Source organism: Nuphar pumila, chromosome 15 (assembly GCF_984573655.1).
Source record: "Nuphar pumila chromosome 15, dmNupPumi1.hap1.1, whole genome shotgun sequence".
Taxonomy (NCBI): domain Eukaryota; kingdom Viridiplantae; phylum Streptophyta; class Magnoliopsida; order Nymphaeales; family Nymphaeaceae; genus Nuphar; species Nuphar pumila.
In genome coordinates, this window is record NC_143263.1 from 75,043,293 (window position 1) to 75,056,648 (window position 13,356).

A 13,356-nucleotide genomic window follows, 5' to 3' on the forward strand; every position below is an offset into this window, starting at 1 on the left:
AAGCTTCTGAGTCTGACCTAGACCTAGTGAACATGGTTCGAGACCCGGATGGATTCTAGGTCTGGATAGACCTGTGAAAAATAGTCTATGTAATTATAAAGAGCTAAGGATAGTAAAATAAGAAAAGCATTATGCCTCCTTTTGAACCACATAAATAGAGAGTGTTTACTTTCCTTATTTTCATCTTCTCACTTTCATTTAGAGCTTTAATGAAAATGGGTACAGGTTTTTAAGCTCAACCTTCACATGGGAATGCTTTCATAGGTGGAGAGATATGAAAGGATTTGCACAACCAAACTAGTAGGACCCACTTGTATCAGCACTCTACTTTTCTACCAAGATAATTTGATGTTTGTTTCACTCATATTGGGAAAGGAAGGAAAAGGGATGCCAGCGTAGCAATTTCCCATGTTTATTTGAACTATGCTAGGAATTGCAAGAAATGAAAATGAGTGCGCAAGAATTAATTTATTGATGATTGATAATAGAATGACAATTTAATGGCAGAGTTGCAACATCCCTAAAAGCTTTCAACATTTCTTCTATCTATTGGAACTAGAATAACTACATAAAGACACCCACATTTATTGACAGACTTCCTGAGGTAGCAAAAGCTAGCATTTTTCTCCTTTCTTTGTAGGGAATTTTGCTTTCGTGGATGTTGTATTGATGACCTCTAGCAATAACATGTATCTATGCATGGCAATGTGTACAAGAGTAGCATCAAACGGACTGCAACTTCAATTTTACTTCCGATGGAATACGTGCAGGATGGTTGTTTCTGTCAATCCAAGCAATTATTGAACTTCCTTCCAAGATTAGCTGAGAATTTAACAAGCAAAAAGTCAGCAGTTTTTCCTTTCTCTCGTGGAATTGACATGATTTTTTTCACTGTCAATTGTGATAGTCACCTCTTGATTTGGAAGCTTGAGAATGAAGAAATCCCAAAACATACGTGTGGTGGAAACTTTTGAAATTTTCAGTCTCAGGACAAACCTATCTCCACGCTGCATCCACAATTACAAAGTGCAAACTTCTTAGCATTATGGAAGAAACCCTCTATCTATCTTATATAAATTGAAACTTGTAATATATTGTTTCCATATGATAAAATGGATAATCAGCAAAGATGCTACAGTAATCGTGGTGTGACCGAGGAGAACACTTTATAAGTGTGTGCCCCTTTTTATTAGGGGGATAGGCGGGAAGCTAAGTGTTCTGAACCCTTTCTCTGTTAAAAGGGCCAAGCACTTTATAAGTGTTCGTCCAGCGTCCAAAACACTGGACCATGCCTCAGGGGGCAGCCGCTACCAAGCACCAGTCAATAGGCCTGAATTGTTTGGCGACGAAGTCTGTGTCTACTTTCTACAGTAATTGAATGGCTAACTACTTACGTGTAAAGGAGTGATAAAGTTGAGAGACAACTTGTATATTGCAGCTGCATGGCCTTTAGACTGCAATTCATTGATATCGAGACCAACTCTTTCAAACACATCTGTATAACCTGTAACACATAGGGAATGTAGTGCACCATTAACTAATGTATGCATTCAACCATCAAAGAAAAACAAAAAAATTTGAGAAATCAATCTTGAAACACATGTTTCAGATTAATTGGCAGGCAATCAAATTATTTGATTGCTTGCCAAGAATAACTAATTCTGCACTTCTTATTTCCATCAGCATTATGAAATAATTAGAGCTGGTCAAAATTTATAAACAGTACGTTAAAGATGAATATAGACGGTGGTGCGCTTGAAAATCAAAATCATGATGCTTGTGTGTTGTGTGTAGGCACATGTAAACCTATGAATGCCGTCTGAATAAAATCAAATCATGATGATTGGATTATATTCTTCCTTTGGTTTTCATTCTTCTGAAGCCAAATACAGGGTTACATTTTGGTGAATGCTAAAAAATGGTTAAAACCAAACTAGAAACAAAAACAAAACCATTTCAGTCTCACCATGTTCGAGGTAATGGAAATATATGGCATTATTAACAACTCCATATTGGTCCAATTCATAATCACGAACTTGAAGTTCAACATCGTGACAGCCCTGCACACTGAAGAAGTCAAATCCCAAATTAGTACTCTTTGATCCTCCTGTTATTAGGCCTGGCAATGGGTTATAGTTGTAGTGAGAGGGAAGTACCATGATCCATTTTGCACATCTTGGTTTTGGAGGAGGGTGCAAGGATCCTTGTTAAGGAGTAAGCTGCGAGGAGGTGTCAGACTAAGCAGTCTTTGAGATGGCAACTTGGTTGTTGATGGAACCCTAAGCAGAGTGGTTGAGTTTGAGCCTGCAGGCTTTGTGGTAATGGAAGGGTAGATGGGGCGGAAAGCACCATAGCTGAACTTGCTTATGGCTTCCATCTTCTGTCACCAAGTTGAGTTCCTTTGTGTCTAATTGCATCAATTTATATAGCCTTATTCACAGCCTTCCCTTGCAGGCAGCCTCCTTCTCTGCGTGTACGATTTTGCCATTTCTAAAATTTTCTGTTGACTGAACAAGCATGTCCCTCTAAGTTGCACGATGGACTTTTCGTGTCAAATTCAAATACAATGAAACTGAAATGAGATTTTCTGCATGTCTTTTCCAAGTAATTAAGTCGCTCGTAATTATGTTCGATGCTGTCTTGCAACTAGGGGTGTGAACGGCCCGGGTTTTGTTCGGACACTCATGTAAAACCAGACTTAACCAGATTTTTGGGTATGGTATTGAGTCTGGACCTGAGTTTATTTGGGTCTAATATAAGATTAACCATACCCGGACCCGATAAGAATTCCATGAACCAGACCCAAACCATTTTTTTTTATCATTTTTACATTAAAAATTTGCCGGTCTTAATTGAAACTCGGGTCAGGCTTGTGTCTGGTATAAAATTTCATAAACTATACCCATGTATTAATCGGGTTCCAGACCCAAGTCTTAATCAAGTCTTCTTATTTATCACAATACCTGGACCCTATAGGGTTTGTGTCGGGTCGGGTCTAGGTAAACCTGACCCGTTGACACCTCTACATGCAAGGTTGAAAATCGTTGAGGAGATGGCAAGATTGATGAGATGTAACAGGTGGGGTTCTGCCTCAACCTGGCTTGCCAATTAAAAAAAAAGATCTAAAAAGTCCCCTTTTGGAACTAATAAAAAAAATCTAAAAAGTCACCCCTTTTGGAAGCTTGCACAATTGGGGGCATCAGTAAGGGTGTCAATAGGCCTGGTTTGGTTCGGACCCAGGTAGAACCAGACCCAGCATCGATTTTCGGGTATGGTATGGGGTTCTGACCTGAGAATAATTGGACCCTCCATAAGAAAAACAATAACCGAACCCCATAAAAACCACATGAACCAGACCAATAATATTTTTATCATTTTTACATTGACAAATTATGGGTCTTAATCGGAACTCGGGTCCGGATCCATAATTATATGGGTCGGGTTAGGGTAAACCCGAACAATTGACTTCCCTAATCAATGCTTGGATGGTGCTTTACTTTGACACGAAAAGAGTGAAAACAGGGACAGCACGTCGGAAAGCCAACAGGTTCGTATTCCACTGGTGTTTTAACCTTTAGCTTAAGATTGAATCCTCAATCGTGATAGAACCTGGTCTACCCAGATGAAAACCTAACCAGCTAGGGACGGTAATCTTCCGTTGAAAGAGCATTTTTTTCAAAATCTCAATATATTTTCTCTCGTAAACATTTTCCCGAGAACCAGGTTTCTGACATGAAATAACATTTTTTCAAAATCTCAAGATATTTTCTCTCGTCAACATTTTCCCGAGAACCAGGTTTGTGACATGAAAGAGCATTTTTTTCAAAATCTCAAGATATTTTCTCTCGTCTACATTTTCCCGAGAACCAGGTTTGTGACCGTGCACATATACATATGGCAGGTAAAGCTGGAATTTCCCGTGCTGTTCCTGTTTTTACTCTTTTGGTGTCAAAGTAAAGCAGCCATCCAAGCATTGATTATGGGCGTCCACTGTTCGGGTTTACCATAACCCGACACGCAAAATTATGGGTCCGGACCCGAGTTATGATTAAGACCCATAATTTGTCAATGTAAAAATGAAAAAAATATTATTTCACTGGGTATGGCCTGGGTTTGGTTCATGTAGTTCTTAATGGGTCTGGGTATCGTTTTTCTTATGTAGGATCCAATTAGACTCACGTTCGGATCCGATACCATACCCAAAAAATCGAGACCAAGTCTGGTTCTACCTAGGTCTGAACCAAACCCGACCTATTGACACCTCTACTTATGACCCCCATTTTGCAAGGATCCTAGAGGGGCGACTTTTTATTTTTTATTTTATTGGCAAGCTGGGGTGAGGCAGGACCCGACCCGTTACATCTCATCAATCTCCTCAACAATCTTCAACCTTGCAAGTATGAGTATACAGACCCGACCTGAACCATACCCTATAGGGTCCGGGTATTGTGATAAATAAGAAGACCTGATTAAGACCTGGGTCTGGACCTAAAGGTTCCATTAATACATGGACCCGGGTATAGTTTATGAAATTTTATACCAGACTCGAGCCCGAGCCGAGTTTCGATTAGGATCCACAAAATTTTAATGTAAAAATAATAAAAAGTATGGCTTTACGGGGTATAGTATGGGTCTGGTTCATGTAGTTTTTATCAGTTCCAGGTATGATTTCTCTTATAGTAAACCCAATTAGACTTAGGTCCAGACTCAATACCATACCCAAAAATCTTGTTCAAGTCTGGTTTTACCTGAGTGTCAGAACCAAACCTGGCCCGCTGACACCCTAGTTGCAAGACAGCACGGAACATGATTATGAGTAGTTGGAAAAAGACACGCACAAAATCTCATTGAGACCCAAATTTGGGTTTGAATTTTACACGCAAAATCCACTTGCAACTAAGAGGGACATGCTTGTTCAGTCAACACAAAATTTTTAGAAATGGCAAAATCGTACATGTAGAGAAGGAGGCTGCCTGCAAGAAAAGGCTGTTATAAATTGATGCAATTAGACATAAAGGAACTCAACTTGGTGACAGAAGATGGAAGCCATAAGCAAGTTCAGCTATGGTGCTTTCCGCCCCTTCTACCCTTCCATTACCACAAAGCCTGCAGGCTCAAACTCAACCACTCTGCTTAGGGTTCCATCAACAACCACGTTTCCATCTCAAAGACTGCTTAGTCTGACACCTCCTCGCAGCTTACTCCTTAACAAGGATCCTCTCACCCTCCTCCAGGACCAAGATGTGCAAAATGGATCATGGTACTTCCCTCTCAGTACAACTATATATGACCCTGTAACAGGAGGATCAAAGAGTACTAATTTGGGATTTGACTTTTTCAGTGTGCAGGGCTGTCATGATGTTGAGCTTCAAGTTCGTGATTATGAATTGGACCAATATGGAGTTGTTAATAATGCCATATATTTCCATTACCTCGAACATGGTGAGACTGAAATGGTTTTGTTTTTTTTTCTAGTTTGGTTTTAACCATTTTTTAGCATTCACCAAAATGTAACCCTGTATTTGGCTTCAGAAGAATGAAAATCAAAGGAAGAATATAATCCAATAATCATGATTTGATTTTATTCAGACGGCATTCATAGGTTTACATGTGCCTACACCCAAGCATCATGATTTTGATTTTCAAGCGCACCACTGTCTATATTCATCTTTAACGTACTGTTTATCATTTTTGACCAGCTCTAATTATTTCATAATGCTGATGGAAATAAGAATTGCAGAATTAGTTCTTCTTGGCAGGCAATTAATTTGATTGCCTGCCAATTGTGAAACATGTGTTTCATGATTGATTTCTCAAAAACTTTGTTTTTCTTTGATGGTTGAATGCATACACTACATTCCTTATGTGTTTCAGGTTATACAGATGTGTTTGAAAGACTTGGTCTCGATATCAATGAATTGCAGTCTAAAGGCCATGCAGCTGCAATACACAAGCTGTCTCTCAACTTTATCGCTCCTTTACACGTAAGTAGTTAGCCATTCAATTACTGTAGAAAGTAGAAATAGAGTTGGTCTCGCCAAACAATTCAGCCCTATCGACTGGTGCTCGGTAGCGGCTGCCCCCCCGAGGCATGGCCAGTGTTCTGAACGAACACTTATAAAGTGCTTGGCCCTTTTCACAGAGAAATGGTGCAGAACACTTTGCTTCCGGCCTACCCCCCTAATTAAAAGGGGATATAAAGTGTTCTCACTGTAGCATCTTTGGTGATTATCCATTTTATCATAGGGAATTTTAGCGTGATTTGGACCATTACTATTTTAATATTTCCACTCAATGAAATAAGTAGGGGTCAATATCATTTTTGTTTATTTTGTATAATTAACAATATATTACAAGTTTCAATTTATATAAGATAGATAGAGGGTTTTTTCCATGATGCTAAGAAGTTTGCACTTTGTAATTGTGGATGCAGCGTGGAGATAGGTTTGTCCTGAGACTGAAAATTTCAAAAGTTTCTACCACACGTATGTTTTGGGATTTCTTCATTCTCAAACTTCCAAATCAAGAGGTGACTATCACAATTGACAGTGAAAAAAATCATGTCAATTCCATGAGAGAAAGGAAAAACTGCTGACTTTTTGCTTGTTAAATTCTCAGCTAATCTTGGAAGGAAGTTCAATAATTGCTTGGATTGACAGAAACAACCATCCTGCACGTATTCCATCGGAAGTAAAATTGAAGTTGCAGTCCGTTTGATGCTACTCTTGTACACATTGCCATGCATAGATACATGTTATTGCTAGAGGTCATCAATACAACATCCACGAAAGCAAAATTCCCTACAAAGAAAGGAGAAAAATGCTAGCGTTTGCTACCTCAGGAAGTCTGCCAATAAATGAGGGTGTCTTTATGTAGTTATTCTAGTTCCAATAGATAGAAGAAATGTTGAAAGCTTTAAGGGATGTTGCAACTCTGCCATTAAATTGTCATTCTATTATCAATCATCAATACATTAATTCTTGTGCACTCATTTCTAGAGTAGTTCAAATAAACAAGGCCTGTTTGTTTCAAGTAATTTTCATGGGAAATTGCTAAGCTCACATCCCTTTTCCTTTCTTTCGTATTATGAGTAAAACAAGCATCAAATTATCATGATAGGAAAGCGTTGTGCTGACACAAGTGGGTCCTACCAATTTTTTTGTGCAAATCCTTTCATACCTCCCCATTGATGAACGCATTCTCATGTGAAGGATGATCTAGCAGGATTTTTTTTTGAAATTTGTACCCATTTCCATGAAAGGTCTAAACGAAAGTGAGAAGAAGAAAAGGAAAGTAAACACACTCTATTTACGTGGTTTGAAAGGAGGAATAATGTTTTTTTTTATTTTACCATCCTTGGCTGTTTACGATTGTATAGACTATTTCCCACATATCGTGGTGAGATCACTCGGTTACAATACAACAGTTGATGGTTTTTTTCCTCCTGAACGAGTTTCCTTCCCTTGTAGTCTGATTTGCTGAGATTAGAGAGTTGCAACTTATCTTTTGCTACTTCATACGTATCCTTCTAGAATGTTGATACCATTTTATCCTTCATTAGCTGTTATTTGGATTAGTTTTGACTCCGAACTAGTATTACTAATACTCCCCCATAAACCCAGCATTGGAGATTGCCATCAGCCAAGTTTGTGCTTTGAATTTTAAAACATGGATTTAGTTTGTTTTTCTGAAAGAGTTTAAAAATCTTATTTGAAAGAGTGAAAGATGGGTTTAGTTAATGGCTTGGTAAACACATCTGCTACTTGTAACTGTAAGGGGATGGACCATATAATTAGTTGTTGCTGAGTCGCATTCTCATGAACAAAGTGATAATCGATCTCAAATGAAAAATGAGATTTATTGTCATTTAAATGACTGATAAATAGTCACAAAAAATAGTTGGTGTTTGGGAATATCAATGCCAAGATCCAGAAGAATTAAGTCAATCCTTGTGATTTTTGCGGTCATTGATGAGAAAAAATGATACTCAACTTGGAACTTGAACGAAAACAGCTAATTGTTTATTGACCCTCAAAGAAATTGGTGAATATAATTTGAAAATGACCTCAATAACAAATGTGTAATTACTTCCCGTAACTATAATTTCATCAACATAGCGAAGCAAGAGTACACAATGCAAATTTAAAAAGAAAAATCACTGCAATAGAATCTCATTGCCTAGTACATAGAAAATCTACATAAGTTCTATGCTTTTTTTGCACTAAATTCATATGTTGTACCTAGCATTTTACCTAAGTTCTCACATGCACAAAATTTAAACTTTTGTCATAACAATTATCAATTTTAACCAATCATAAGTCAAAACTTACTGAGTGATGTTGGTATGTTAAATGTGTCAAAAGCCTATATTTTGTAACCTTTCTTTGATACGAGTTGTAATGCCGCGATATATCCAACTCTTGGAAAAATAAAAAAAAATTTAAAACTTTTCTTTTTACGAACAACCAACGAAAACCTTTTTGACTTGGGTTTGAAAGCTTGAGCGGGTTACATTCCAATTAAAATGTTATTATATTGATAGCATGGAAAATAATTTCATTCAAAATAATGCAGTCCTAAACTGGATGCTACAAATCCAAAAGCATTACAAAACAGTTTTTTTCAAAATGATAACTACAAAATCCAGAGCCCGAGATGAAAAAATGATTGGCTCTTTGACGTTGCCTCAGCATCCCATAACCGCTCTATTCTTCTATTCATTTCTTATAGTTTGTAGTGGGTTAATATCAAAGGGCCTCCATAGGAATACAATGATGAAACATGCATACATACTACAAGCATATAAGAAAAATTTCATCAAGAGTGTATATAACATATCACCAGATAATTGTACCCAATTCTACAATATATGCATGCCTTAGCAGAGTAACTGAAACATCTATCATGACATTGGTAGCTTATAATTATTTCATTTACATTTCTTTCTAAGATAATGCATGTTAGGATTTCATACATGCTCAACATACTTTTGTTTTTCTTTCTTTATACTTTGTAGGCATAATATAGACTAGATTGGAGGCTTGGCCCAAGGTAGTATATTTAGTTACTTTGTATCTTATTACCTTGACTTTACACAACCTAATATATCAGAATTCACTTTCAGTTGAAACCTTCTCACTACTACTCTGCACCACAAGTGATAACTATCCCTTATCTCTGTCTTGGGAGAAGCAACCTTTCGTACTTAAAAATCCCACTAAGCCTATTATACCTGCTTACTTTCTCATTGTAAGATGTAAGAGAATTAATCATTCATATTCTTTATTAAACTCTCCTGACATAAATGCTTTAAACAATAATTGATTTTATGCAAAAGCAATAGCCTCTATCGGGTTTAAGCATGTATGATTTCAACCTGTTATAAGGTTATCGACCATCACTTTGCAGCACTAACACAATCTTAGTTCAGTTGTACATATATAAGGTCAAGAGTGCTTATTTGAGCTCGAACTATGCCTCCTTTTACTACAGAGTTCACGTGCATGACACACATGCCATAATACCATGCTTAAACATAAGCAACAATATTCTTAAGCATGATTTCACATGATGCATTTGCATATCATTCATCTACATGCTATTGATCGAAACATATAACGAGTGTCATGAATTGCATATATCAATATCATGTAGTAAAGCATCACATTTCCAGTTCTACCAACATATATAGCATTATGACATTCATTTTAATGTAAAAATGACCTCTCATTGGATCACTAGGCACTTACCTACGCATTTCATGCAAGGTTGTACCAAAAATAGGTCACCCACCTTGTTCTCAGGGTGATTCATCTGAATCCTCGACGTGATAGCCTTAGCTGAGTTCAAAATATCAAAAATCCTAACTCAGATGCCCAAAAGCCGACTCACTTTTAACAAGGGTCGAACCTTTTTCGTCAGAACTGAACAAAACATCAGAAGGGTCTACTCATCAGAATATGCAATCCAAACCATACAAATAGGGTAATTTTTATAGCAGAGGTTGACTCTCTGACTGGGACGGTTGACTCACAACATTCTCGAGTTTTAAAACTAACCAAAACAGTCTATGGGTCAACACAAAATCTTCAAGAGTTGACTCTTCTTTTGCAAGAGTTGACTCTTCTTTTAGCAATAGTCGACTATTCATTCTGCAAAAGTCAACTCTTTTCTCTACTAGAGTCGACTCTGAACAACATATGCTTGTCATCCATTGCACATGCCACCAATGACGATTTTGTTGCACTCCAGTAGGTTGCATATTCTTGAACGACAAAGAGAGCCTTTGAGGGGGGAGAAAAAGTTAGAGAGAAGCACAAAAAGACCGGAAGTAGATCTGAGGGAGAGTTGACTCTTGTACTTGAAAAAATTTGTATATTGAATAATATGATACGTACTTAAGCTGGCTTTATAGAAAATGCAAATAAGGTCACCAGGGAGTTATGATCATGCAATCACAATACTGTAGAAATTCATTTGATTGTTTTTTTGTTTTTTTATGTATTCAAAGATCAACATTATAACTCATTAATTTATATATAATGTCATTTGAATGTTTTTATGAATGAATTTTTATATATAGTCATTTGAATGTCATTGATTTGTGTATAATGCTATTTATATATTTCTATGAATGATTTTTTATATAAAGTCATTTGAATGTCATTGATTGAATGTTTCTATAAATAAATTTTTATATAAAGTCATTTGAAAGCACTATTGAATGATTCGTACATAATGTTATTGTTTATATGTTTTGATGTTTTCAAATCATTTGAATGTTTATATGTTTTCAATCATAGTGTTTAAATGATTTGAATGTTTAAACTGATAGCATTTTTGAATGGTTAAATGATTTGAATGTTTAAACTGAATACATTATTGAATAATTTATATATAATGTCATTGTTTATATGTTTTTAAATCATTTGAATGCTTAAATGATTTAAATATCTATTTGCTTACATTCACTATTATTTGGGTTGCTATATACAAAACTCCACTTAAAAAAATAAAACTACTAAAATCATAATTATTTCATAAATTCGCTCAAATATATGTTCACTTAAACTGAAACCACTAAAATTGCATATATCATACTTTTTGCATATAATTTACAAATTTACATAAATATATTTGCGAAAATCCTATTTATTCACAAACATCTTATTGTTTCGCATAATCGTTGAAACAACTAAAATCACAATTACCCAATTCATTTACAAAACAAAAGGATTTTCGTGAACCAGTAAGATTGTCACAAGTATATTTATGCAAAATTATAAATTATATATGAAAAGGTATGATATATGCAATTTTAGTAATTTCAGTTTAAGTAGAGTTTTGTAAATATATTTATGTGAAATATTGACATATAGAGAAAACATAGGATATTTGCAATTTTTGTGGTTTCAGTTTCACCAAAAATTTGTAGATAAATTTATGCAAGTTCATGCGGTCCACATAAAAATACTTACAATTCTAGATTTAAGTGAGAGTTGGACCTAGCGACGAGATGTACAATTTTATTGCAATAAGGCCTCAATTCGTAGATGTGTAGGGTAAAAGGGTCCTAACTATATCTTATATTTATGATTTTGGACATCGAGAGAATATAAAAAATTGTAAGGTTTTTAGAGAATTGGATCAAATTATCCATACATTACGATCAATTTTCATAGAAAAAATATAAAATTCTCAGGTTATACACGACTATTACCAGAATCTGATAGCAATTATTTCCCCGATTTTGAATTGAATATGAAGAGACCCATGATCCCTGATTCATATATATCCTAGGCTGATCTATTCCAGTATGGGTTGAAACTCCAACATATTAAATGGGCACTTCACACAAAAACACAAAAATTAACTACAACCAAAAGACGTACACAAATGGGACAGTTAGAACTGAAACGTTTGTTGGCCTTAATCTTTGCGCTTCCTTGGATGGTGATAAACCAAATGTGTAACGTATTAGCACAAAAACTTGTGGTTAAATGTTCACCAGACAGACTTAAATTTGTGCAACCTGCCCTGCTGGCTGAGGTACTCTAGGCTACCTGAAAGGGTTGAGAGTTTGAAGGCCCCAGAAATCTCGAGGTCGAACCACCAGAGGGCATTATCGGGCAATTTCCCTCTTAGGATTTGCCACCAGGGTGGGGTTCAACCCGTCAACCCGTTGTTTAAGTCGGCTTCCTTATTATTCATGATTTCAGCAAAAAACAAGGCTCTGGTTGGAAGTAGTCAATCAGAGGTGTGGTGTGGTTTCCCGAGCTGTTTGAGAAGAATGGTGTTGCAAGAAACACTGGATTGAGAATGAAGTTGGCAGCACTGACTAGGGGTGGCAAAACCTGACACGACCCGCCAACCCGCCTCTTAGGCGGGTTCGGGTTGGGCTTAAGCCAACCCGTTTAATAAACGGGTTGACCCGCCTAACCCGTTTGTTAAACGGGTTGGGTTCAGGTTGGGGATATGCCAACCCACCAACCCGGCTGACCCGTTTAATAAACGGGTTAGGCGGGTGGGTCAACCCGTCAACCCGACCCGTCAACCCGACCCGTCAACCCGACCCGTCAACCTGACCCGCGAACCTGAGAACCCGTTTACCCGACCCAACCCATTATTAAATGGGTTGGCGGGTCGTGTCGGCTTACCCGTTTATTAAACGGGCCGGGTTTGTGTTTGCCACAGCCGACCCGTTTAATAAACGGGTCGAGTTCGGGTTGAGGTATGCCGACCCGTCAACCCGTCGGGTCGACCCACCAACCCGCCAACCCGACACGATTGCCACCCCTGGCACTGACACCACATTGTCTAAACTTATTTCCTTTTTGTCCAACTATTGTTGTACACATGGACCATCTACTCCTTTATTTTGTTTCATTTAAAAAGTAATGCCTAATTATGCTCTCTTTTCTTGTTAGTTTTTTTTATTATTATTTTTCAAGCATCTAACACCATATATGTGATCTATGGGTTTTGTTTAGATTGCCAGAATCTGAACTGTATAGACAGGTTTTTTTTGGTGATAAAAAAATCAATGTCTATAAAGACATCAAATTTCCCGTCTCATACAAATATATTTTTTCGTCAAAAAAACATGATTTAAGAGTCGATCCTTAATAAATCAAGCATGATAAACACATCTAATGGTTCAAATTTATCCTAAAACACTTCATACTATAAAACCTAACGAGTCTTAACGAAAACTGAAACCCAATATATTCAGTTCTTTTATATATATATATATATATATATATATATATATATATATATATATATATATATATATATATATATATATATATATATATATATATATATATATATATATATATATATATATATATAAAG

The 13,356-nt window shown here is 36.5% G+C and overlaps 2 protein-coding genes across 3 annotated transcripts; one reads left to right on the plus strand and one right to left on the minus strand.

The window, feature by feature from the left end:
- Positions 1-451: 451 nt before the first annotated feature.
- LOC149815630 (acyl-acyl carrier protein thioesterase ATL4, chloroplastic-like) lies at positions 452-2,387 on the minus strand. 2 transcript variants are annotated; one of them, XR_016428017.1, is made up of 5 exons: positions 2,157-2,387; positions 1,967-2,067; positions 1,426-1,504; positions 912-1,007; positions 452-822 (listed from the first exon to the last, which is right to left on the minus strand). XR_016428017.1 is itself a non-coding variant. In XM_089989769.1 (5 exons), the coding sequence occupies exons 1-5, from the start codon at positions 2,375-2,377 to the stop codon at positions 724-726; spliced, it is 627 nt and encodes a 208-aa protein (XP_089845895.1). In that variant the 5' UTR covers positions 2,378-2,387; the 3' UTR covers positions 452-723. The 2 variants fall into 2 exon arrangements, 1 of the variants encoding a protein (XP_089845895.1); XM_089989769.1 differs by having other exon boundaries at positions 1,395-1,504.
- Positions 2,388-5,039: 2,652 nt separating this feature from the next.
- On the plus strand, positions 5,040-6,994 carry LOC149815631 (acyl-acyl carrier protein thioesterase ATL4, chloroplastic-like). The gene is made up of 4 exons (XM_089990588.1): positions 5,040-5,442; positions 5,875-5,984; positions 6,434-6,529; positions 6,619-6,994. The coding sequence occupies exons 1-4, from the start codon at positions 5,040-5,042 to the stop codon at positions 6,715-6,717; spliced, it is 708 nt and encodes a 235-aa protein (XP_089846714.1). The 3' UTR covers positions 6,718-6,994.
- The last annotated feature ends 6,362 nt before the right edge of the window (positions 6,995-13,356 follow it).

Bases quoted from the DNA above. Each gene is read 5' to 3' on its own strand.
- LOC149815630 (XM_089989769.1), bottom strand. From the start codon at position 2,377: ATGGAAGCCATAAGCAAGTTCAGCTATGGTGCTTTCCGCCCCATCTAC. The intron at 2,068-2,156 runs GTACTTCCCTCT...TGACTTCTTCAG, and splicing joins GATGTGCAAAATGGATCATG to TGTGCAGGGCTGTCACGATG. The intron at 1,008-1,394 runs GTAAGTAGTTAG...TTGTGGATGCAG, and splicing joins ACTTTATCACTCCTTTACAC to CGTGGAGATAGGTTTGTCCT.
- LOC149815631 (XM_089990588.1), top strand. From the start codon at position 5,040: ATGGAAGCCATAAGCAAGTTCAGCTATGGTGCTTTCCGCCCCTTCTAC. The intron at 5,985-6,433 runs GTAAGTAGTTAG...TTGTGGATGCAG, and splicing joins ACTTTATCGCTCCTTTACAC to CGTGGAGATAGGTTTGTCCT. The intron at 6,530-6,618 runs GTGACTATCACA...TTAAATTCTCAG, and splicing joins TCAAACTTCCAAATCAAGAG to CTAATCTTGGAAGGAAGTTC.